At 41.7% G+C, this 26380-nt stretch overlaps 1 protein-coding gene across 1 annotated transcript in view; it reads right to left on the reverse strand.

Annotated features, from left to right (window-relative positions):
* Positions 1-26380, reverse strand: part of dnah10 (dynein axonemal heavy chain 10) — a 337572-nt gene that overhangs the window by 155606 nt on the left and 155586 nt on the right. The window contains exons 27-29 of the mRNA XM_062544195.1: positions 17236-17358; positions 16343-16576; positions 2399-2622 (exon numbers count right to left, since the gene is read on the reverse strand). Of these exons, the coding sequence (XP_062400179.1) occupies positions 2399-2622; positions 16343-16576; positions 17236-17358 (581 nt within the window). The remainder of the gene's footprint in view (positions 1-2398; positions 2623-16342; positions 16577-17235; positions 17359-26380) is intronic.

Here is a 26380-nt window from a genome sequence, read left to right on the forward strand (position 1 = left end):
TGCTTTTGTGTATGTGTGCTTCTCTGTCTGTTTTCGCTTCTAAGTGTGTGTGTTGGAGGTAATGTGTGTGTGTGTGTGTGTGTGTGTGTGTGTGTGTCTGCTTGTTAGGGTGACCACCTCCAGTCAAACAAAATGTGGGACAAGTAGCATGGTAAAGTGGGACAATGTGGGACAGACATAATAACATAAAACATAAAAATATATTGTCTATTTAATTTACCAAGAAACATTTTTAAACCCACCAACCAAAACATTAAGACACCAGGACCTATCTAAAAGACAAAAACATTAATTTCGTAACATCTTGCACTCTATTCTCAGGATCAAATGCGCATTGTCGCAAGTTAAACGAGCAAGTTTCTTTGGGGGCGTTCCAAACGCAAAAGGCTATATTGATGGCGTGAAAACAGAACATTGCGCTCGGCGCACAGTCAAAAGGGGTTGTCTTAATTTAGTTAATTAGTCCTGGGTGTCTTTTGGGCGTAGCATGCCAATTAGAACCAATTAGATTGCACACTCTCATTCCCTTTAAAAGCCTGGCGCATTGTTCCATGGCCTGTTGGTATGGCGGATTTACCTGGGCGTCAGGAAAGATTTACTCCAGAAGACACCAATTTGCTCGTGCGTGAGGCATGGGCGGCAAGCCTTCCCAAATTTTATGCTCGAAAATAATGTACATGATGTGTGAATATTGTATGTGACAAAGGGTAAAATTGCTGTACAGTACAACATAAAGCGGAACAGGTGGTCACCCTAACTGCTTGTCTGCATTTTTGTGTTTGTTTTAGGTGTCTCTGTATGAGTATGTTCACGTGTGTGTGTGTGTGTGTGTGTGTGTGTGTGTGTGTGTGAGTGTTTGTGCATGTGTGCAAAACGAAAAATAATGGTTCCATGCTATGCTTGTGAGGCATGCTTCGCTGCGCGGCGGTCATAATAAGAAAGTAAGCAGAGAATTATGTCAATGACACCATGTGTTAAATACTGCAGGCTAGGGCTGCACGATATATCTAAAATATATCGTTATCGCGATATATCAACGCTTGCGATAGACATACCGCAAAGATTACTTAATTTTCGATAAAATTAGATATATTTTCTTTGCCGTGCATTCCATACAGTCTATGGCATAAGTGTCAAATGCGGCCCGCAACCTCATTTCATATGGCCCGCGAGAGCTTAAAGGATCTGATACAGTAGGCTATGTGGCCAGCGAGAGCTTAAAAGGTCTGATACGTTTTTTGCGTGTAGGCAATAATACACTGCAATACAATGAACGCGTGTGAGACTGACAGGGAGGCCACATCAACCACCTTCCATGATCAGTGCAACTGGCTACATCAGATGTGATAGCAACGCGTAGGCTACGTGTGAAAACAAAATAGAGTAATAAACTATTTTAGCAAACGGAGCGCCTAAATTACGCGCTCGGTTTAGCCTGCCTGTGAAACGCATAATAGTTTGAAATGCGTGTGCTTCTTTGAGAGGGGAATCGATGTAAGTTACTTTGATTTCAATTGGTAGTTGTAAACTACGTGATACGTTTACGTCTACGTTTAAAAAGCATGTATAGCCTAATTGTGTGTAGTCCTATTATCCAAAAAATCCAACTTCAAGTCCTTGCGAATCGAGCGAGTGATTGTTTGGCTAAAAGCGAAAGTAAGCCTATCTTCTGACCGAGAAGAGGTGCATTCAGATCAGGCAAGCAGAGGTAGGCTTAAAGTTTGTGGTAATCGCTGTTGCTTTGCATCATCATTTCAGTTAAAAACCAACAACGCAGAATCCACACAACACCTTTCAACTTTAAAACTTCAAAGAAAAAGTCCACCGGGACCGTTCGCTTCTATGTGTATGGGACGTTGTAGTGACGCATTTCATATGGATGGACTTTTTGACATGTCAGTTATCCTACTCGTTTGTGTCACTGGCTAGATGTCAAACCGAATTTCGTTACTGGTATTTCACTTGTGCAATGACAGTAAAGTTGAATATACTCGAATCTAAAAACTCAGATATATGGGGGAAAAAAAAAAAAAAATGGCATGACCTCTTCCTGACTGACCAGTGACCCTCATTGAAAGTCAAACTGGAACTGACAGTGGTTTTTGTTTTGTTTTTACAAAACACAACAACCAAAAAAACATGTTGGAATGGAATCAATGCATTTCTTTTTTAATAGTCTGCATCAGTCTATGCTAGAAGCAAGTAGAATGGAGAAAAACATGAAATATTGAAATATCACAAGTTATATCGTTATCGCAGTACTCAATAATGTTATCGCATATCGCATGTTTTCCTAATATCGTGCAGCCCTACTGCAGGCAAATATGTTATACTGTATACTCACAATATGGCAACCCATCTTACTAGATTCAGTATTTCAACAGCACACCTTTATTACCTGGTCTTTTGGTGGCTGTAGTAAAAAATGGCCTCCTTGGTGATGAGTTTGTTCGTTCTCCTCATCTCCAGCAGTACTTTGGTCATCCAGTCCTCTACTCGCCCCTCTGCCGGCACAGCCTGTCTCAATGTCATCACCTCTCCTTCTGCTGACACCAATGCCTTCGCCATAGTTTCTCCATTGCTCCCCACATCAAATTGTAGAGATGCAATGTTGTCATACATCTGTGTGTTTGAGTGTGTGATGGAAAAACACACAGCTCTATTGAAGTTCCACTTTTAAATCTCAAAACATTTTTAAATGTTTTGACCCCACTGTAAAGGCAAGTTTGCACACGCGTAACATCTAAAGTATGACTGATACTTAAGATGTTACGACTGGCGTTCAAATGTATCCTATGGTGCTATATGCTGCGCAGTGCAAAGGTTTTGAAAGATACAATCTTGCAAAAGGCCCTGTAACCTATTGGAGTTGTAAACTTACACTTTTAAGGTATATTGTCTGGATCAGTCCATAAGTTGTGCTGATTATGTTCTTAAATCACTCAAACTCAATTTTAGACTTACAGTGCAAAATATCTCTATATTTTCGTAATTGTAGACTTTTTTAGACTTTTTAAGACCCCGTGGACACCCTGAATAAGCTGTTAACAAAGGTTTTTAATTTGTGAATGATAACGAAAGCTTTAAATTAGAGATGCACCGATCGATCGGCTGGTGACCGGACACTTCCTTAGTATCAACAAGCAATCGCGAAAGTTCAAAGAAGAGTGTGGACTGAGAATGTATGTCATTTGCTGTGTTTCAAGGCTTCTCAAAATTAGTTTTTTGTTGTTGTCATTTTCCAACATCTCAGTCTATGTAGCACATGTACTACACCAAGCTTTCCAGTTATCAGTATTCTGAAGATATTTACAGTTGGATATTGGATGTGAGAAGAAAAAAAAAAATAGTGTTCCTACAGTGCATTTCTATTAGTAGTAGGGATGTAACGATGCATCGTGACATGAATAAAAATCGATACAAATGCGTGACGATTCGCACCGGTTGATAGAAAAAATGAATCGCGATGAGTCACGTGACTTATGTCACTAGGGGGGCACAGAACGAGGGAAGACGACGGTGGGCAACAACTTTGAACTAGAGTGTGTGTGTCAGGGTTCGTATGGGTGCTTGAAATCCTTGAAAATGCTTGGATTTTAATGTGGTGTTTTCAAGGTTTGAAAAAGACATAATTTATGAAGTTGTTTTGTTTTTGCCACGCATTCGCGTCCAGTTTGACGTGTCTGGATTTTCCGATAATGACAGCAATCTTGTGATGCTGATATTGACTTTTAATTTCTGCGCGTGTAAACTAGTCTAAGCTACTGTGCTTGAACGAAGTTAGCTGTGACAGACTAACCTACTGGTTTTCATCGTTTTAACCACAAAGCCTGTCGACCTTAGGTCTACTCAATTGTTTAGTTAACACCTTGTCATTTCGCGTTTGTCCCGCCGTTCACCTCCGTGCGCCCCATGTACATCAGAACATATGTCGGGATAGCCATCTCACTATGAGAAAACGTATGACGATAGTGCAAAGAGATTAACACGTTGGCATGCTTGGTAAACATCAGTCTTGCACATAATATTGTGCAAGACCGATGTTTTAGTGGAAATGGCTTACTGTAGCATTGTGCTGATAGATGGAAAAAGTTGCCTATTTAAAGGCACAGTCTGAATTTTAATCCTAGCTCTCCATTTAGTGTGTGCACTTGAACAACTAATGATGTAGCATATAACAGTAGGGCCTGCCATTTATTTTAAGAGGAGAGGTGTAGGACGTAATACTTTGGAAGGAGAGGGAGTGGTGCAATTGACCCTTCCAGAAGTCCCGCCCTCCATAGTTACTGTTGCTACGCCTGTCAAACTTTCGCACCTTGCCCGTCTATTACAATGGAGGAGACACAGGATTTTTTAAACAAATGTAATTTACAAAGACATCGCACCACACTGAAAGCTCATATTTGGTCACTAGCGAGCTACATCTGTCCTCTGTCAACTACAGTTGCATTTTCAGCTCTGAACAAAACCGTTCATGAGTTATTTAAGCAAAAGTCGAAGGTACGCGTTGTTTTCGATGGTTCCTCCAGGCTAGTACGAATGAAACGGGCGGGGGACAAAACTAGCATAACGTTTTAAGCTATACTTCCATAACGTCAATATTTGACAACATAACATGATTGGTACTTCAACTAGGTATTATTTTAGACAGAATTGCTGACGGGCTATACATACGTCTCGTTGAATGTCTGTTAAGAACTTTTTGCCGCCATCGTGAAACGTATCTCGCGGTTATGGAAATATCACGCAATATGCAAAATTTAAAGTTAGAAAAATACGTATTTCAAACTATATCATGTCTTTATAGTTCAACATGTTATTTCACCGTGATTTCACGTGTTTGGGGGCACCACACATCCAAATAAATGCCCTTAATGGCCCACAGGCTATGCAGTCTCCATAGGTTAACATGGCAAAAACTCGAAAGCTTGCCAGGCCTTGCTTGCCTAGTTACGGGTTGCTAAGCCACGATTGGCCTGTGGCGGTTTTAGGGCGTGGCTCTGGAAGGGTCAATTTGATTTTCTTTGGAGCAACCTCTTCAAACAGCATCAATATATAAAAAAAAAATCGTGATAAAATCGTATCGTGAACAAAAAATCGTGATCCATATCGAGTCGTGAGTTGAGTGTATCGTTACATCCCTAATTAGTAGGCCTACTGTATGTGTGAAATGAATGTCCCACACTGGGAATACTGCAGCTGAAGAAGAATTGAAGAAGAATCTCATTCACATTTTTCTACCAGCCATTGATAAGTTGATTACATTTCTTTATTAACATGTTGTATTAAAGAAAATATAGGCTAGAAAATAACTCTTTGTTTGTGCTGTAAAGTGGTTAGAAGAAATTAAATCGGAATCGGCTAAAATCGGTATCGGCAGGTCAAATTCTATGAAAAAATCGGAATCGGCCAAAAAATTGCAATCGGTGCATCTCTACTTTAAATGATTGCCTGGCTGGCAAGTCCCTATAGCTGAAACGACTAGCTTGCTAACAAACAAACGTGAAAATGATAGCAATGCAGTTTGTACTAGAAACGACTGTGAGACGAAGGCTTGAACCTAAATGGTGCAAATAGTAGGCCTTTGTCTATCAGGTTGGACTTCACTTAAAACGCTGGGTGAAGATCGGTGTCGTGTAGGCTGCTCTGTCGAGATGGCTAAAAGCCCTTGTGTAAGCCCTGTTCGCCTTGCAGCCTACCCCGACGTTAAACGTTAGCCTGGAGCAAGTTTGGTTGTCGTTAGCTAAATACAGTGTTTACGTTGACGTTAGGTTAGATTGTCTTTAGCTGTTGATAACGTTACCGAGAGCAAACCGGTTACTGTAACGATATAAACAAATCAAGTAAGGAGTAGCCTAACAGGAGACAAGACGATAACGTCCTGGTTTACAGCAGCTGTGTCATGGTAGAATGTTTTCATAGCTGTTACAGCTTAATGAGTAGACATAACATTCAGGTTTAGCCTGGTTTAGCGCAGCGGTGGCATGGCTTTGGATCAAAGATCCTTGATTACTGACAGCTGAGCACTGACGTAACAATTAATCTTTGCCGCCACAGCGTCTCAATGTTAAGTCTATGGGAGTGTTTAATTATTTTATCGTAAATATCGTAAGTATAAAGTTCACAAATGGGAAAAATACATTGGACAAATCTCTGTTACAAGACCTTTGTATGAGTGTTTGAATGACGTCAAACGGTTAAGTGGTTTTAGCGTTATAAACCGTGGATTTTGGTCGGAGGAAGAATAATAATAAGAAGAATAGGGATAACAGTACATTGCATTCACATGAAATGTAATAAATTATTAATTGTGTATAGTTATTATAAAGTGTTACCCAGAATTGTTTTCAGTCCCTGAACAACACAGTCTGTTTGTCCACTTCTTTTACTGTCTATCTGGCAAACGCAATGGCAAATCTGACTCGAGGCTGTTAATTTTCTTCAGTTAGTTGTTGTGTGCCTCAGATTATGTTCAAATAGATTATGCTATGTTTAACACTAGAAGCGCCAAGCGCCGGTCATTTGACCGCTGACGCGTATTCCTAGAAGCGCCGTGTGGGTTTGACCTAGATATACCTAGAACCGCCGGGCTGCGGTCATTTGACCGCAGCGATTACCAAAAAAATAAAATCTTTTCACTCGATTAAATTCCAGGACCCTACGTTCACGACTTTTCCTAACTACGTGTGTTTTGTCACCCAGAATTTTTACATGATCGAAAGCACACCGGTACAAGCTAGTTTAGAGCTATTTTGCGCTCATTATGTGACAACACTATGTTGTCTCGCGTTCGGCCATGTTTGTCCAGGCTGCTATTCTCTTTTCTCACAGCAGATGTCGCAAGGGTTTCCTGACAGTCGGGCATGAGAATAATATTTTACCATAAAACATATAGTTTATATATAGTGCAATATGTATTATATGTGATTTATTTTAATAACTATTTTTCATTTACATGGCATAGTCTATGGAGGCGATTTACAGTGGTAAAATGCGAGTTTGTTTTGAAAATGTTGCGACGTTCTATTAGGCAGGCCTACATGTGTAAAACATATTTTCAGCTGAAATTCGTCCGTCGTGGTCGTAGCCTATTTATGTACGTAGGGCGCGTATGCCTACGTACATTCATAGTTGTATATCTTATCTTGTATTTGTATGGAGTGAGACAGCTGTCAATATATTCGTGTCATAGATTTGATGCAGGTTCGTATTTGTAGTCGTGCATAAAATAAATATTTTTGAGTTCTCAAATGAGTCCAGTCGTGCATAAAATATATTGTGTGTATTTTATCCATCAGAATACGGATGGGGAAAAAAACGAATTAAAAAATTACAAGTAGGCTACGAAATCAAACTTTACAGGTAGGCTTTCATTTCTGAGTACGACTTCGCACAAATGACTGAACTGTCAAAATACGTCATCGCCACACAACCACTCTCATTGTCGTTGGTGGATGTAAAGAGCAACACCAGCACGGCCCTCTTTTATACTCCAGATTTTGCTGAGAGCAAAACTGAGACATTACTTGTTTGCTCTACTCACTAAGTTGCGTCGCAAGGTGAGCAGAACGGCAAGTAGCTCAACGGTAACTTCCCTGACTGCGATGCAGAAGACCCGTGTTCACATCCTGGCAGGGACCTAATATTATAGGTCATTAACTGAATTCATTGAAGTGACAAACTTTGGCTAAGCCAGTTAGACTTTTTGCATCTAAAAATAATTATATCAGAGACACACGCGAAAAATAAACGCGAGCCTATAAACGATTCCCACTGGATAGCCTACACCATATCAGTATTGTGCTCGTTGCTACGATAGGCTACACAGGACTCAGTTGCATGTTCTGTAGACATGAAGTGGCAACTAAAGCCATCATCAGCCATGAAAACTTCAGCCAGCCGTTATTCTCAAAGCAAATGGCTTCGGGGTCTATAGGCTACATAACACACATTGCAAACATAGCCTGATCATTCCCCCTCCCCCATACACGTCTAACCAGTTCATGGAGGGGGGTGGGGGTCGTTTTGCTACGTGTGGACATGATCTTACAGTGGGTACGGGTTGAGAATGCACCTTCTCCCGCGGGACTCCCGAAGAGATCCCGCAGTGCGTCAAGCCGATTTTTTTCGAGGCTAAGGCAATGTACCCAAACAACCACCAGGTGGCAGAAAGTTTCAACTGCATTTAATGATGAAGACCGCATATCCGTCAATAGTCGACTCCTTAATCTCATTGAATCATTAAAATGAAGGTGATGACTGGCGAAATCATTCAAACGACACTTCAATGAACCATTGTTGAAATGAATGAAAATGGTTATAGAAATCGCCTAGCCTACAGCCAGCGTTATAAGAAATATATAAGTAATAGTTAGTCTTCTTCCGTATTAAACAGATAGTCTACGGGACGCTCGTTCCGTAGGCCATTTTAAGGAACTACTCAATGCAGCGTTTCGTTATAAGAAATACATAAGTAATAGTTAAAGTCTTCTTCTGTATTGAACAGATAGCCTACGGGACGCTCTTTGATCCATATTTTAAGGAACTACTCAATGCACACACACTGGGTAAACTAGCGCGCTACAAACATTAAAATGTCAAATCATATTTATTTATCTTTGCCGCCATGGTATTGGGGGAAACGCGGAGAGGCGAGATGGTCAGTCCTCGTATTTTTTCTTCGCGTTTCGTTATAAGAAATATATAAGTAATAGTTAAAGTCTTTTTCTTTATTGAACAGATAGCCTATGGGACGCTCTTTGTTCCGTATTTTAAGGAACTACTCAATGCACACACACTGGGTAAACTGGCGCGCTACAAACATTAAAATGTCCAATCATATTTATTTCTCTTTGTCGCCATGATATTGGGGGAAACGCGGAGAGGCGAGATGGTCAGTCCTCGTATTTTTTCTTCGCGTTTCGTTATAAGAAATATATAAGTAAAAGTCTTCTTCTGTATTGAACAGATAGCCTACGGGACGCTCTTTGTTCCGTATTTTAAGGAACTACTCAATGCAAACACACTACAATGCAAAACACACAAAGAAAACACTAAACATATAGCCTACAACTTAATGACACTTTAATGCAGCGTTTCTCAAACTATGGGCCGCGAAACGTGGAGACTGCTGCTGGTCCGCGAGACATGGAGTGAAATTAGGTCCGCTTCATCTGATAATTTGCTGCGCAATTGACCAAGCAACCGCGGACCGACAGAAAAAAAAAACAAACGTTGCTGCTATCGGGAGGAAATGCTTGCTAATTTGATGTGTTCAAACATAGAGCCATACAATTAGGTGTGTCTGTTATTATGATAATTTTCGAGCATAACTGCTTGTCCATAGCTCAGTGACAGGTGTTAATAGCCTTGCCATAAGCACTGCTGCAGGTGCTTCTTTTATTATGCGGTTAGAGCATAAGCGCTTACTCATATAGACTATAACTCAGGGACAGGTGCAAAACCACCAACTGGGATGGATCGAAGGGCAAGCAAGCACTGCCACACAACGTGAAGGCCTTTGTGTTGTCAACACTAAACAGAAAGTTAAACACTAAACATTAATAGGCTATTAATGTCATAACTATTAGGCTATCATTAGGCTTACTATGCATGGCTGTAGGCAGCTTTGAGTCCACTGAGATCTGGGCCTCATCGGTTTTGAGAGCTGGAAATGCATGTGTTTGCTAAATATCGGTTGTTGTGCATGTTGCGTTCGCGACTCGGGGAAGTGAAAGCAGTTCTGTAAAGACATTGCAAGTTTTCATGCGCAGCTGTAGCTGATTGTGAAAGCCGATTGGAAATACATAAGTTTAGAGCGAACGTTTCAACTATGTTTGCCATGGTAGACAAAAATACTCAAATAAAACAATAGCCTAAAAAATAACTGCATGCGTAATGGACACGGCTCTATATCCTAAATAATTTTCGAGGTTCGCCATTTGGTAATATGACCTATTCTTACTGACAATAATTTAGATTGAGCACAACTAAAGTTGCACGAAGGCAAAATACAGTCCTAAAAGCCTATTCTATATAGCCTGGCCAATATTGTAGATGTGCAATAAAAGCAGCATTTGCGTGCGTGCTTGCCGGTGAGGTGTAGCCTACAAAAATGAGCATAACATCTGATTATTAAAGTATGGCTATAGGATGGTTGGTTTAAAATTCAAGTGTAGTAAAAAAGTTTGTGCACATCCCCGGTCAAGGTGCAGAACAAGAGTAGGCTAAATCATAAAAAAATGGAAAAAGGTTCGCACACTTGAAATCCTTCTTTTTTGATTTTATTTTATTTTCTTTATCACAAAGGAATGACGTTTCGACCGTGTGGTCTTCTTCAGATTAAAATTCAAGTACGTGCGTTATTTAACCCCTCGAGACCGACTGCAGTCTGCTGACACAGCCAGACGACTCTCCCAACCCATTCATTCGTTTTGGCCGATATAACCCATTCATTCGTTTTGTGCGTATATAGATTCCTACATGCTGCATTACCGTGACCCTTAGCCTACCTTGTGGATGATTTTTTCTCATTGGAATACAGCAGGACAGAATGCCTTTTATCTAACAAACGCAAAAGCTGAGATTGTTGGAAGGACTAGGCTACTCAACAAACTTGTTTTTCGTTTCTGGGAGATCTCGTTATCGTTTTGGATTGTCGAATTTTTATACTTATTGTTTGGACTTATGGACAATGAACTTTGAGGGGTGGTTGTTAGTGCTTTACAAAGCTTTGTGTTAATAAGTGTCGATCCTCCTATCCTTCAGCTCACTGCGCGATGCAGTTGCGCATAGTGGCCACGAAGTCATTAACTGTTTACGACACAATACATGATATTTGTGTTTTTCGTGTTACTCTTGATTATAATAAGAGGCAAATTGTTACAGGACAACTTAAACTGACTTCCCCAATGCTTCCCCGCAGCACATTACATTTTAATATAGGATGAACAAAGTATATGGACTTGCTATATTAAATCCAGTAGCCTAATAATTATATGTGCCACGTCCGATTTCGCAAGTGATGTAGTAGGCTACGTTTAAACATCGACAAACGTCTGTGAGACTATACCCATTTCATGAAGAGCAATTGTCTTGTGCGATCATTCCCCCTCCCCCACACTTGTCTAACCAGTTCACTAGACATTATAGCCTACCTATATGCTGCATTGAGGACGATTGCCTCCCTCCCCCCTCTCTCTCGACAGACACTTCCTGACACTAGGGCTCGGGATCATGACATCAAAACTTCGCGGGCACAGCCACATTGGCAGCTTCACTCCTTAGTTTACTATGGATTACCATGGATTTACTCCCGCCTTTTAGTGTGTTCCTGTTACTTAGTTTTTGCCTTCTTGGTCGTATGTTGCTGTGTAGTGGGGTGTAACAGTGCAACCCACGATCGCAAGAGGAAAATAATAAATCGCTACTATATTTCTGCTTCTTGTCTTGTGCATCTGAATGAATGGATATTACGTTCAGTGCGCTACCAAATGGCGGCGATATTCCTAGAGTTCAAGGCGTGTGCCCGAGCCCTATTATGTAAATGTAAAAATGTGTGTGTGTGTGTGTGTGTGTGTGTGTGTGTGTGTGTGTGTGTGTGTGCGCGCGCGCTGAACCACGAATTCACATATTAACTTTTCTTTTCAGCAAACATCGCAATCATAAAAAAAATCGCAAAACGTTTTAATAAAATAATGCCTCTTGTCTTAATGGGTTCCGGAGGTTCGTAGAGTAAGTTTTGAACCCCGGTCGCTGACGTGTGATTAAGATGCCTCATCCAGTTACGCCACCGTTCGAGTATCAATATTTTCGCACTTAGCCAAGAAATATAAAGGATTCAGTCAGTCGAGTTCATTTATTCGCAGCATGCACTTGAAACGCCGATCAAAAGTTCTGACATGTTAAACTGACGTTAGTCATTAATTCACCACATGATAAAATGCTGTTATATTGACGCACAGTAGCCCACGGTAGTCTATGTCTATCTCTGAATCAACATGAACATGCATAACGAGATCCATATATTCTAAGTTGCTAGAAACTTCTTTTGCGGAACTAGGCCTACTAGTCGATGGTTACAATGAATCACCCTCACTGCCCTATCGCATATCTGACCATCCATACAATGTTACAAAATGCGCGATCTTCTCCATGCATGTAGCCTACGGTTATAAGTAAAGTGACATGATAGGCATGTATGCCTATTAAAGATATTTCTGTTAAATACATTTTATTTTCAGTTGTCAAAAGTGGTGGGGACAAAATCTGTGATAAAGTGCTGGGTAAGCTACCCAGCGTCGCCGGTTAAAATGAACATGCCTCCGTTTTAAAATAGCCTATAGGCCTACACATTTCTAAGTATTCCTAGCATAAATGTAGCCTAAATGTCCATCTTGTCCATCTCTTTCGTCTTCGCCTTGACAATAATAGCCTATTCACGGAAATGCGGTTTGTAACCGTAATGAATTAATGAATTAATCTAAGGTTGCCTATCGAGTCTTTCAGGTTGAATTGAAGGCTTCTAAAAACCATTTTCATTAATTTCAACAATGGTTTATTGAAACGTCGTTTGATTATAATTTCGCCAGTCATCACCTTCATTTTAATATTAAATGAGACGGATTAAATGAGACGGATATGCGGAGCATTTCTCTCCCTCTCCATTGACCAAAACGTTGCTCTGGCATCTCTGCTGGACTGACTGAGTTATAGGCTACGTCGAGTGAGAGAGCCAGCTGTGAGGTAGGCTGTAAAACATTCGAAAACTCTGAAACTGCAATCTGACATGCCGAGCGTGATGTCTCTTTTCTCCGCTCGTCACCAGCGCGGTGTCCTCGGGTTTTTCCATGAGCCGAACCTTCATATTATTAGGGCGGTCTATGTTGCCCCCTTGCGGTTGCAGTTTTCCCGATGCTTCGGGAGTCCCGATGTGCGGGAAAGAAAGGAGCATTCTCAACCCGTACCATCTGTAGGCTACAGACATCACTGTGGCATTGGCAAATGCCTCCCCACCCCCACTGCATGGCTGTAGGCTGGCTGTTTGTTGTTTACATGCAACTCGTGGAAGAATGCGCAATCATGTTTCATCGTATATGCGCGTTTTAGAATGTTCGAATTCGCCAGCGTGTGTGTAGGCCTAGTTGTGTGAATAGAAAAGAATAGAATATACTTTATTGATGCCTTGCTCAAAAGTACTTCTGCTATAGCCTACACAGGTCGGGGATCGAACCAGCAACTCTTGGGCGTAAGGGCTGAAGCTCTAACCAGTGGGCTACGGCTTTGTCCCTTCATGACGTCAATCTGTGTCTCAAACCATAATCACGAATTCACATAGAAGTTAGCTTGTAGAAACAATAGACTATTGCTGCTGTTTTTCAGCAGACATCGAAACATAGCCTACACATTCGCAAAACGGAGAATATCTTTTTCACTCATCATTTTTAATTAGCCTAGGCTACTTCTCGCGCCTATGCCTGCTCAGCATTTCTGCTCTCTCTATCTCCCTCCCTCCGAGGTAGCTAGACCCTAGATGCTTCTCCCTAAATGAATGAACATTGTCTTAGAAAGTAGCCGCGGTAGCCTGTAAAATGCGGCATGAAATCCTGGCTACTGTGTAATTGAAACCAGACTAGGTTAGGCTCTTTGTTCGGTCCGGTCATTTTCGGCGGCGCAAACATAGCTACCTATTAAATGAATAGAAGTGTATTTGGGGAGTGAATTAGAACTAGCCACCCATTCATTTTAGAGCTTAGATTATCTGCCCAAACCCGAACTGCGGGTTACGGATCTCGAGATCCAACAACACCGGTGTTGGGTCGACATTTTTCATCCTTCTCCTCCCGTCGGGTCAGGATCCTAATCACAGAACGCGTATGCCTCCGTTTTAAAATAGCCAAGATTTCTAAGTAGGCTAGCATACAAAATGTAAAAACGAAATATTAAAAATGAAATACTATGAAAAAGTTGAAAGTCAAGTTTGCTCAAGGTTTGTTCAAGAACTCCTCCAGAGTTTTTTCCTCAAACAACACAAATTAACACAAATAAATGAACAGATAACTCAAACGTGCTGTAGGCCTATGTCATAATGAAACAACCACAGACAACAACGTCTGACAAATGTATTCAAACGATTTGATTCGTGCACGAAGCGCCATCTAGCTGTCATTATGTGTAAGTAACAGCCTCCCAGTCTAAGGACTCAGCGGTCTTTTGACCGCCTCGCCGCGCTTTAAGTAGTTCACAACAGCACGGCGCTTCTAGTAGGTCGTCAAAGCGGTCAAATGACCGGGGCGCGGCGCTTCTAGGTATAAGTGGGTCAGAGGGGCGCGGCGCTTCTAGTGTTAAGTCCCAACACCAATTCAAAAGTAGGCAGCCCACGCCGCAACATACGGAAATCCTCTGCCACTCAACATCATCAAAACGGTTGAGGGCATTCGACCAAAACACTGGCTCCTTATCGTCTATCCACACTATCGTCTTCCACAGTTTTTTCAGATGTCAATGGCAATTGATCACCAAACATCTTCGTCTCACCTGTTGTTGTAGCTTCAATAGCCGTTTGATCTCCGAATCATACCGGTCAACATTTAGCTTTCAAAAAACGGACTTTCTCACTGCATTTCGGCCGTTGCTTTTACTTTACCGAAAGCCTTCGTAGCCTATTCCAGTTATGTTTCCAACTATTGCCTGCAGCCTACTTCCTAAACTCCAAAGATGCTGTCAGATGTTGCTGTTGTTTCGAAAGTGACCAGAGTAAATATTCCTCCGATGCCTATGTTGTATGTAACTGTTCAACTTCATTACATCACATCAGTGTTTACATGTTTACATCTACACCGTGACGGTTTTTTTGAAAGGAGGATTATTGCGCCTCCGTTTCACACACCTTACCGGCAATGTGCCGGATTTCAGTGTGAAAAGGGCTTAATTTAGAGCAGTGAGCTGCCTGCTGTAGCGGCACTTGGGGAGCAGTGAGTTAGGAGTAGAGGTGGGCATAGATTATTTTTTTTAATCTAGATTAATCTCACTGTAATTTTTAAATTAATCTAGATTAATCTAGGTGCACCCACATTTTTCATTGCATCGCCTTTAACTGTAAAAGGTCACCTTTTTATCGCTGTCCTTTCATATAATGATTTTTTAACAACAAAAAGCCTAGAAAAAGCTTGAAACACAATAAAAGAATATTTTCTTTACAAAATGATTGATATAAGCCTATTCTACACACTGACATTTCTGATATTCATGAAAGCACGCTTTATGCAGATTGTAGCCTACTATTCATATTACAACTCTGCCTCTTTAATTCAGCTGTCTGCTTGAAACCTCAAAATGTAAACAAAGTAGCATAGTTGGCTAGTTTATCATAGTTTACTGGTTGGACTGTTTCCCCACGTGTGTTTAGCCTACTGTAAGTTTCAATGTGGGCTAATACTTTTTCTCCTGTCGAGTTTTGGAGTTGGAAAACATTGGTATTGAGATTATCAGTCAACTCATGCAAGAGTGACTTGAATGTAAGAGTTTTAATCAACTTTCTGCGGCAATGATGCTAATCGGAATTAATATTAAGCTTTAGCTAACGTCTTCTATATGCATCATTGCTTTCACGATTGTGAATGTTTTATTTGGATTAAATGTGCATGTCGAGGGGCGGGTCGCGGGTGTCCATTGAGCGCGCACGGGAGAGTGAGGGAGAGGGAGAGCAAGAGAAAGCGGGCCAAGGAGAGGGGGGTTACTTCTATACTGTTTGGTAAAGTTGCACGCATAGTTTACAATGACAACTTGTGAAAGAAAGCAGCCGAGCAGCGTCAGGTGCACCAGTGCGACCTAGACTTTTTTCAGGCACGCTCGTAAACATTTTGCGTTTGCGCTAAAATATCAAGGTGAAAGTGATCATAGCTTGTGTGGTATGGACCCAGCTCCCAGCCCAACTTTGAGAATAGATTAACGCCGATATTTTTTTTTATCGCCCGATAAGAGTTGCACGTTAACGCAGCACGTTACCGCCGATAACGGCCCACCAGTCTTGGTGAAGGGCACTTCAGCATGGGAGAGCAGTGCTCAACCCTTCAGTTACAAGACAGAAGCCCTAACCAGCATGCCACAGCTGCTCCACCACTGTAGACTGAGGAGAAGCTGAACATTCTATTTAGTAAAAAGTCCAAATTAACAGAAGTGGAGATGCATTGTTTTCATCAGACAGCAACAGTGTCTATGTATGTATACACAGATGCATACATAAATACATACTGACAGACTGACAGACAGACAGACAGAGGTAGAAACCCCTGGTTGAGTTGACATAGAAAACAACTTATATGAAACTCTGCTCATTAATTACCTTGATCATGTGCTCTTGTACACATGTTGGTTCACTGCTCCCCAGAATACTGAGCAGTTCATCATCAGAAATAAAAAAAAATCTGGGAAAGGCATTACGCTTAGAATCCAAGTAGTCATTCAGACTTTTCTGACATCGTTCTAAGCCATCACTCAAACTCAGTAGGTCAATCAAGCGATTTGGCATGAGGCAGCACCTCTTAATACCAGGGTCCTTCACTGTATCTGCCATAATCTGTTTGGCAAAAACAAAAACATGGTTAAACACACCAAGCAATGTTAATATTGAATTGAATATTACGAGACTGTTTTATTGTGAAATATATTACAATCAGGGGTGCCAATACTTGTGGGTGATGTGTTTTTGTTGAAAAGTGTGTCTGCCAGTGTGTTAAGCAAATTTGTCCTAAAATAAGCAATTTGGCTGCCAGTGAGTTGAGCAAATTTGTCTTGATAAGACTCCGTAATATAAGCCAAAGTCTTCTTAAATTAAGTTAAAAATGATCTTTCAAGAGAGTGCTAGGTAAGTCTTTTCATATACCAATACCAAATAGATTGTTTGATCTTACTATAAGATTAATAACACTTGGCTAGATTTCAATTTTTGCAGTGTGAATTTTGCTGCAATTTGCGTCTGTCGGCCTCTAGGGGTTTTATTACAGGCAGTGGTTTACGCATGTGTTCTATCCAACCAGAGCATGTATATACTTCACTTCTATTTTTTGAGCAGCCATGAATCATATACTACCAATGTTTACCACAGTGTTACATCATGTCAGATAGAGGCGGTGTAAGTTGACTGTTTTACATTGCATTCACACCTACATCTTGCTTTTAGTGTATAGTCCTAGTCAGTGTTAAAGAAATGAACTAAAATAAAATAAACAAAAAAACCTTTTTGAACATTTTGTCAATATTGTCAAACTTCTTGGCCTCCTCAGGAAGCTGGGAACGAATATCTCCTCCAATGAAGATGCTCTCCAAGTACATCCATTTACGTTGCACCAACATCCAAACCTAGGAGAAAAAGAAAAATGTTAAGATTCATAGATAAGACTGATTCATCCATGACGTTGTGAATGCCTGGAAATCGCAGTAAGTATTCCAATTCCAATTTCATGTATTCCAAAGCCTTAGCAGTATTAGCAGTATCAGTGCGGCATCAGAAATTGAAGTATTTGAGGATGATAGGAAAGTAACATTTGAAATAAAATCTCATCTGTCCAGCATAACAGAGCTTACGTTGAAGCCTGCTCACCTGTTTCTCCTAATTAAGGGACCGTTAGGAGAAATAAGGTGAGATAAGAATAGAATAGCCTTGTTTATACTCTGGGCCATCAGTCCAGGAACTTAAATCCAGGCCTAGGCTACAAGCACAAGGGCTAGAGTTTCTGCTGGGTTGTGAACCAATTCAATTATTTGCCTTTTAAGTTTTTTAGTTTTGCTCTCTAGCATGTCATCCAACACATTCTCTAGGTAATGCAAAAACCCAGCATGTGGTGAGGAGGACTTCCTTTTGAGCACACCAATGGCATAGTCCATCCATGGCATCAGATGCCTTGTCTAGTTTTTTTTTTTTTTTTAATCTGTCTTTTTGCCTTTTGAGTCAGACACAGCCTTGTGATCAACAGGGCGAGATGAAGTTGGAGTAAGAGGTGCTGTGTTCTCTGGGGTCTGGGAGGTTGTTGGAACAGTCAACTCTGACGACCTAAATTAATTTAAATTGTCTGAACTTTCATAAGGGTTGCAGGTATCACGGAGAAAGGACAAGACCTGATAATATTTCCACTTCGGGACATACACATCACACAATGCATTAGATCAGTGGTTATCAACCTTTTTTCCCCTGCGACCCAAATCTGAAAATACCAACTCAGTCGCGACCCAATAGCAAATTAACAGCACTCATTTATCAAGTCAATAAATTAACTATTTGTTTTTTAAAAAAAAATACATTTAATAGCCTAACACTACACATTTACATAGGTTTTCCACTTTTAATGCTGTCTCCCTTTCATGAGTCTGTCCACATTTGGGGTGATTGAAGACCGAAGATCATGCTCGACATTGAGCTTGTTTCTGTTTTTGTTCTTAAGCTGCGTGAGAGCAGAGAAGCCAGCTTCGCAAAGACACGTTGTACTGAAAGGCAAAAGCACTCTGATTGCATGATGACCAAGAACAGGATATTCGTGTATAACGCTGCACCAGAACTGAGGGAGACTCGACTCCAAAAACTTCTTCTGCAGGCCTTGATCACATGACAGGTCCACCAATTGTGATTCCTCTTCGGATGACAGTGTCACTGTTTCTACGTCTGTTCCAAAGGGGTCCCTTATCCAAGCATGAGCCAGCGCGTTCTCCTCTGGGAAATAATCAGAGAAGCGCGTTTGGAGTCTCTCCAAATGAGATCGCATGACCCTTTTTAGCTCTGATCTGTCTGAATCCATCAGGTTTTTTACACATTCGGTAACATGTCCAATCTGTCGCTGGTAACATGTGTCGCGGGTGGGGGGAGAATATGTGCTATGTATAACTTATGTTGTGACTGATATTAAATTGCTGGACTGATGTGATATGGACTGGTGTAACTATACGGACATTATGGACTCTTATATGAGCATTGGAGGGTTGTGTGATGATGCTTGTGCAACCGAACTTTGCCTTCACCTGCATTGCCGAGGCAATCATTGAATTACAGCGCTGGTTGGATGGTATTCTAATTGTAGCGGAACTGGGCCGGATAAGAAGAGCCAGCGGTTGCACTACGGGAGCGGAGGTCGGGGAAGAGAGTGAGAGCTACTGGCCGCCGACGAGAACGCTGGGCTGCGGTGGACCATCTACGCTGAATGACCGGCACAGTAAAAGGAAGGCTAATTGTTACTTCTTGTTACGATTACTATCCATGTAGTTCACCATGATGTAGGAATTCCAGGCGAGGTGCTGCCAGTAAGAGGAGACGTGGCCAGGGCGAGGAGACGGAGCCGGTTCGGAGAAGAGTTATACAGCTGAGTGACAACGACAACGCGAATGTGGATCGAGTCGAAGGGACGGTGATATTCCAAACTCTGCTTTCTTGTGTGGGTGGCAGACGCTAGTATAAAGTAGCCGATGCAATCTAATTGCTGTATTTGTTGACAGTGCCGGCTGGGATTCCCTCTGCTGGAGCTTCCGTGTTTGTGAGCTACATTGGCGGGTGACGTACCAGGACACCATAACGTTGTGACGTCACTGCTTAGGACTACAGCCATTCTAGTAGGCTTAACGGACTAATACTCCCCAGGGGCCTGGTGAGATCGATTCCCTATCTGTTGGAACAGTCAGTTTTTGTTTTTTGTTTTTCTTTTCTTTGGCTGGGAGGGGCCCCAGTGTCTTGGGATGGGTTTTACTGCACAAGTAATTTGAGTGGCCAACCCTGTACATGTCTGCCGTATAAGCTTGCTCCCCTGCTTAGATTGGTGAATGCCTGTGTAATTACATGTTAACAAACTTGCATTGTTTTTACAAACTTTACCTCGTGTTGTGGTGTGTGTAACTGGGATTCCTTTGAATATTTAAGTTCATTGGCCTTTGGCCGGTGACACATGCTTGGACCACAGACTCAAATTGATCTTAAATGCATTAATTTTGTAGCCTGGCAAGCCAAACTACACAGAAATGTATAGTCTGGGGTCGGACCATTCACAGAGTTGAAGCCTGTGGCTGGGATGAACAGTTGTCTTTCAAACTGCCTCTTCACGTAATAGGACAGCATTTGTGACCAATCGTAGCCGGTCGGCAAAACTGCAAATACATCCTTCTTTAAAACGAATGACTTGAGTGCTTCTTTCTGCTCAAACTTCAAAGAAAAGCCCAAGTCGGCCCCAGCCGTGGCGTAACTGGCTGGGGCACCTGCACCGCACGCCGGCGACCCGGGTCCGATTCCCGCCCCGTGGTCCTTTCCGGATCCCACCCCAACGCTCTCTCCCACTCACTTCCTGTCTCTCTCAACTGTCCTATCATTAAAGGCATAAAAGCCCAAAAAAATATATACTTAAAGAAAAGCCCAAGTCTAACTCTTCCAAAGCCGATTCAAACGAGCGCGCTTCGTTAGCCTCATCCATCTTTTGTGTTTCTCTATGGTCTCAAACACAACTTGTCGAACGAGGACACATGGTCCAGCCCCCTGGCGTCTTATCGGAAGCCGAAGGTGAGCTAGGCGGGCTCAAGGACTCCGTACACAGATAGAGCGTTCTGATTGGCTAGGCTGAACTCGAGATTTCTAGGCTATTAATTTTGTCCATTTGTTCGAATCTATTGTGTCCCTTCCCTTGTAATGACACATTCAGAGTATTCAAATGATCAAAAATGTCAGCAAGATAAGAGAGAAGTACGATCCACAGGTCATCATTAAAATGTTCTGCCAGCTCTGACTTTTTCTCCGCTAGAAATGCTGCCAATTTGTTTCTGAGCTCGTACACTCAGGATAACACTTTGCCCCTGGACAACCAACGGACCTCTGCGTGATAAAGCAGTTGTCCGTGGCCGCTACCCATCTCCTGACAGAAGACTTGAAAACACCTGGCATTCTTTGCGCTGTGCAGTCATTGGAGAGACGCTCGGTTAGCTGGTGCTCAACATCATTAGACATATCACAGATCCTCCTATGAACTGTATCATTAGATAGAGGAATTGTCTTTAATTTTGCAGCTTCCTTTTCACCTATGTCTATTGCACAAGGAAGGATAACCTCTTCTGCCAAAGTGTGGGCCTTTTTACTCTTGGCGATTCTGTAGGAAACCAGATAGGATGCACGCAGTGCCTGCTCCTGCACGGTACAGGCACGTTCAAATGTCTTCTGTGATGCCTCAAGATTTTGACTCTTACCTTGGAAAAAGGCCAGAGGTTTATCTTTATGGCTGGCGTGTTTTGTTTGTAAATGTCTCTGTAACTTCGAAGGCTTCATGCTTTCATTAGCCAGTACTTCATTGCACAGCACACACAACGGCTTATGCTCACCATGCTTCACAGTATAAGTAAATCCATATTTCAGAAAATCTGGGTCGTACGTCCGTTTGTATTTTTTGACGGGATCTTCTGAACAATGTTCTGAGCTGGTTCCCGGTGTACAAGGAGATTTAGGCCGGTATTTAACGGTATTTTAAGATTTTTTTCCATCATGCATTTTCAGGCTAGCCGCGGTTTTTGCAAGAGATCAGCTCGCTGCCAAAGTAGCCTAGTGACGTTGGATATGTTGATACATTTGAAATAAAATATCTTATACGCTTAGCTTGATTGGTTGAATATTCAGAACTATAGGTGGGTCTAATCATGTGCAGAATCAGGTTCAGCGTAATGTTAATGGGGGCTTGGAAGTTTGTAGACGGCATTTTTTTATTTATTTATTTATTATAACTATTTCAAAAAAACGGAACTCAGTCCGCGACCCTTTCAGAACATCCCGCGACCCAAAGGTTGAGAAACGCTGCATTAGATGAAGTTGTCAATTAGGGCTGTTGGAACCAATTTCGGTATTCGAATATAATTCGAATGTGTAAAAAATTAATACTATTCGAATGTTAAAATTATAATTCGAATGTGGTTTTTTTTTATCATTATTATTTTTATTTTTTTTGTTAAGTGTTGACTATATTTAGCAAACGACAGCTTTAGGTGCTGCTGAGAGCTCCCTCCTCCTTTTCTCAGCGCTTCGGTCAAGTGTTTATTGTTGCTATGTTACCAAAACCGTCTGACAGTAATGGTGCATTCCAGACAGCATTTAAACTAGTGGGATGTGGGATTTATCCTACCTCCAACTACGAAAGATGCACTGGAACGCCTGTCGAAGTGGGAGCTCCTACTCACAAACTCGTATGAGCTCAACCTGCCCCGACCTCAACAAAATGAAGTGGGAGGATTATGGCGGCGCCCATGGAGACATGCTCCGTGAGGGGTAACTTCAAGCAATACGCTATAAACTTTAGGGTAGGGTTGTTTTAGACACGGTAATTAACTTGTTCTTCACATTATGACTTAAAATTGTGTCAACAAAGAATACAACGTATTGTGAAAGTCACGTTATAACGTTATACAGTTAGCCTAGCCTAATATGCTAACGTTACGACGGTATGCTAACGTTACGGCGGTCACCCATGTTTTCTAAACCTCCCACTCCAAAATGCTTGGAACGCTTTGAAGTGGGAGGTAGAACCTTTCAGGTAGGGTAGGTCCCACCTCCCACTCGTTTGGATGAGGTCTGGAATGCAGCATAAGGCCAGCACGTCTTTTTGGAATGTTTGCCTAATGCTAGCTAACTAGCCAACTAGCCAACGAGCTAACTGAAATAGCAGCAGTCGTTCAGCAGTCGGCTTCAGACAACCTGGGACCAAAACACGTCTACCTTTCACACTGCGAAATCCCCCTGAGCCCGTTATTTCTGTAATGTGAATGTAATGTTTCTCAGTCAGAAAAGGGCTATAATTTACTTAGCAAGACAGCTATCACGTAAAACAAGTCAACTACGATGTCATAGTGGCAGTGGCATAGGCTAAGTCCGTTTTTACAGTGTGAGTAGATAGAAAAATAGTTAGTCAAAATTGACCATTAAATATTCGAATATAATTCGAATTTAGAAAAATAATAACGAATGAAATTCGAATGGGATACTAGAGGAAGATTGACAGCCCTAATGTCAATGTGCATATGCCAGACTAGCTGAAAATAAAATGAACAACATGTATTTGATTGTATCGTTCAATTTATTATTAAGTAGTATCCATGAGAAGAATGTTAAGCTAAGAAATGGCACTGTCTTGCCAGCTTACTGCTCCATTTTGTGTTGAAGTAGCTGCAGAACTCCTCTCTCACTTGTTTTGCCTGCAACGATGGATTTCTGTCTGAGGAGACTGCAATAGGATTCAAACACTCTGGTTTCTGCCTCCACACCCCACAAATGATCTCACGTGTTTCTGTGTCTTCTTGATTCGCCAGACTGGGTGGGCTATAATAGGTGTATCGGGTAAGGGATCCTGTTCGCAGGAAATTGTGGAGAACACACGCCACTTTAGTTATTATTACAACTTTGGAAGGTTCCAGTGGAATTGACTGACGAAAAATTCGAAATCTGTTGGCTAAAACATTCTCAACACACCGGCGTGCACGAGAGAGCCTATAGTTAAGTAGTATAAGTATATACTCCTTTGATCGTGTGAGGGAAATTTGGTCTCTGCCCAATCCGTGAATTAGTGAACACACACAGCACACAGTGAACACACAGTGAGGGGTAAGGTGCCTTGCTCAAGGGCACTTCAGCCCCCCCCCCCCCCCCCCCCCATTTTTCCAAATGGCCCTAACCAGTAGGCCATGGCTGCCCCAAGTTGAACTTTGCTTGCTGTTGTCAAGTTGTGTTCTTGGGTATCGGCCTCATTATCTATGGCTTCAAACCAAAGGCTTCATCTGCCACAACCGCATTAGGCACAGGAGTTGACACCCAGGCAGTGCTGTTGGTGGTGGTATTCTTAGTGTGTTGTCCTACAGTGCCTGACTCAGCCCACACTTGGCCCAAAGCCTTCCGTCACTAATCTGGCCATTTGTTCCCACATCTATGTAAATAAATTTCAGGTCTGCATCTGCTAGGGCCATCAAAACTATGGAATTAAAGCCTTTGTAGTTGTAGTAGTGAGATCCTGAATTTGGTGGAGGCTGTATGCTGATATGCTTCCCATCTAAGGCACCGATGCAATGGGGGAAGTTCCATCTTTCCTCAAATCTTGTGGCGATATGTTTCCACTCTTCCTCTGTAGATGGTATTCTCAGGTTATTTGTTTGCAATGCAAAGAGCTTCACAGGTCTCAATAACGATCTTTGAGATTCTGTGTCTACTAACCCGGAATATATACTCCAGGAGGAGAAACTATGCCCTGTGGCCAGGTATCGGAGTGTTATAGCCAGTCTCTCCACTGCAGGCATCACCTCCCTCATTACTGTGTCTTGTCTACTTAATGATGGTTCCACAAGGCTGAGAAGGATGTTAAAAGTTCTGCTGATCCATTCTTAACCAGTTTTTGTCACTAAGAGGATCTTCATCAGCTAGCTCCCTGAGTAACTGGCTGTAACATCCTAGTTTCCTTCTCAGCATCCTGGTCCAGGTTACTTTTTTTTTTTTTTTTCTGAAATGAATTTTTTTTAAAAAGAAAACTTCCGGTTTACACATATTTGCTTTTTATACGGTTTTCTGATTGTAACACATTCCCGTCAATATCCTATATTTCTAATACTCTCATAGCATTAGCCCTATCATTGAACCTATTACTACCAGTACAGTGGTGTAGTCTATGTGATATGGAGGACTATGCAGCATACCCACTTAAAAAGCATCACCATCTCAGTATAGCCACTTAAAATAGGCAAGGATTCATATTAGCATTCGGGGTTGATCACAGTACACCCACTACAGCTGACTAGACAACACCATTGATTACTACTACTAATATTATTATTACTAAAAAACGGTCTCTGGCTGAAATATAATGTGTGTTTTTTAGCTAAAAATATGTAATACATTTTAACTTTTACTTGAAATAAGTGCTGAAGACAACAGTGTCCGCTGCAAATGTCTCAGTGTCCATGTCTGCTGTGTCTATCTCCTTGGCGACAGATTACTTTTATCTGATTGGTTGTTGCCAGTTGTCTACATGTATTGCCCTGATCAGTTGATCTGTGTCTCACCCGGTTGCCCGTTGCCGGAAACATTGCTCGGTAACACTGCCCTAAAAGTTGCCCCTTGTATCATCACCACAAGTCTATACTATTTATTAGGGGTGGGCGGATCGATATTAATAATCGATACTATCGATGCCAAAGCTGGTATTGTATCGGATCGATAAAATTGTAAAAGTATCGATATGTCTCCTACGTTCACTTTTCTTTGCTTGTGTCTCCGACTCGCCTATAATCCTGAGCAAGCGCTGTTACTGTCTATGGTGTTCACATCTTGAACGAACGTCGCCTTGCTCTTCCTCCCCGAGCCTCCTGCCACTCTGCTGTGATTCATTGTCGTGCCGTCACGTGGCTCACTAACGCAACACATAGGCAAGAGGAGCGGGAGGGAAGTGTAAACAGAGACAGTGCAATGAATGAGACATGCGACATGGCCGAGAGAAAGAGGAGCATTGTCTGGAGCTACTTTACTCCTGAAAGTGATATTGCGGCTACTTGTGACACATGTAAAAAGACAGTGAGGTATTGTGGCAACACTACAAACCTATTTAAGCACTTAAAAACACATACGAAGGAAAATTACGAACTTCAAAATAAGCGAAGAGAGGAGGAAAATGCATCCACTTCCAGACCGGCGCAGAGACAGAGTTCGTTGGCAGACTCATTTCAGAGAGGCAGAGAATACCCAGGTAGATTATACTGTAGTAGGCTAAGAGTAGGCTAATAATATTTTACTCATATTGTGTCGGATATTCAGCATTAGTAGTTTGATTGCTCGGACATAACATCGCAAAACTGACAACCTGACTAGCTTTCCTAGGCTACATTTCACATCCCGCCCTTGTGTGACCCTGCGGCGTGGACAATGGGAATGACTGCTAATGTGTTGAATCTTCACCGGGTTTAGGCTACAGTCGTGCATGTGGGAAGTCGTATTTTGTAGACCTACAGCCTGGTGGGCTAATAATGTCTACTAAACTGGCAAGGCTAAAAGCTATAAACTAAAAATAATAATTGGCTCGTCTTTATTACCTTGCACTATGATCTTGCACTCCATTTTATTGCTTCCATAGTCAAACATGTCCATCATGTCCATCACTACCACATGAATTTCCCCTTGGGGATCAATAAAGTATCTATCTATCTATCTATCTACATTTATTGATAGGCTATTATAAAACGTGGATGTTTTTGAGCTATCACACACTTTTGTTGTCAAAGTTGCCTTAGCCTATATCTGCAACCCATTGAAACGTATCATCTATACATAGTATTTGATTGCTCAACCCTGCAGAATAGCCAAATAGAGGCAAACACTATAGCTCTTTTCCAAAACGCTATAAAT

The sequence above is a fragment of the Sardina pilchardus genome, chromosome 8 (genome assembly GCF_963854185.1).
Source record: "Sardina pilchardus chromosome 8, fSarPil1.1, whole genome shotgun sequence".
Lineage (NCBI taxonomy): Eukaryota > Metazoa > Chordata > Actinopteri > Clupeiformes > Clupeidae > Sardina > Sardina pilchardus.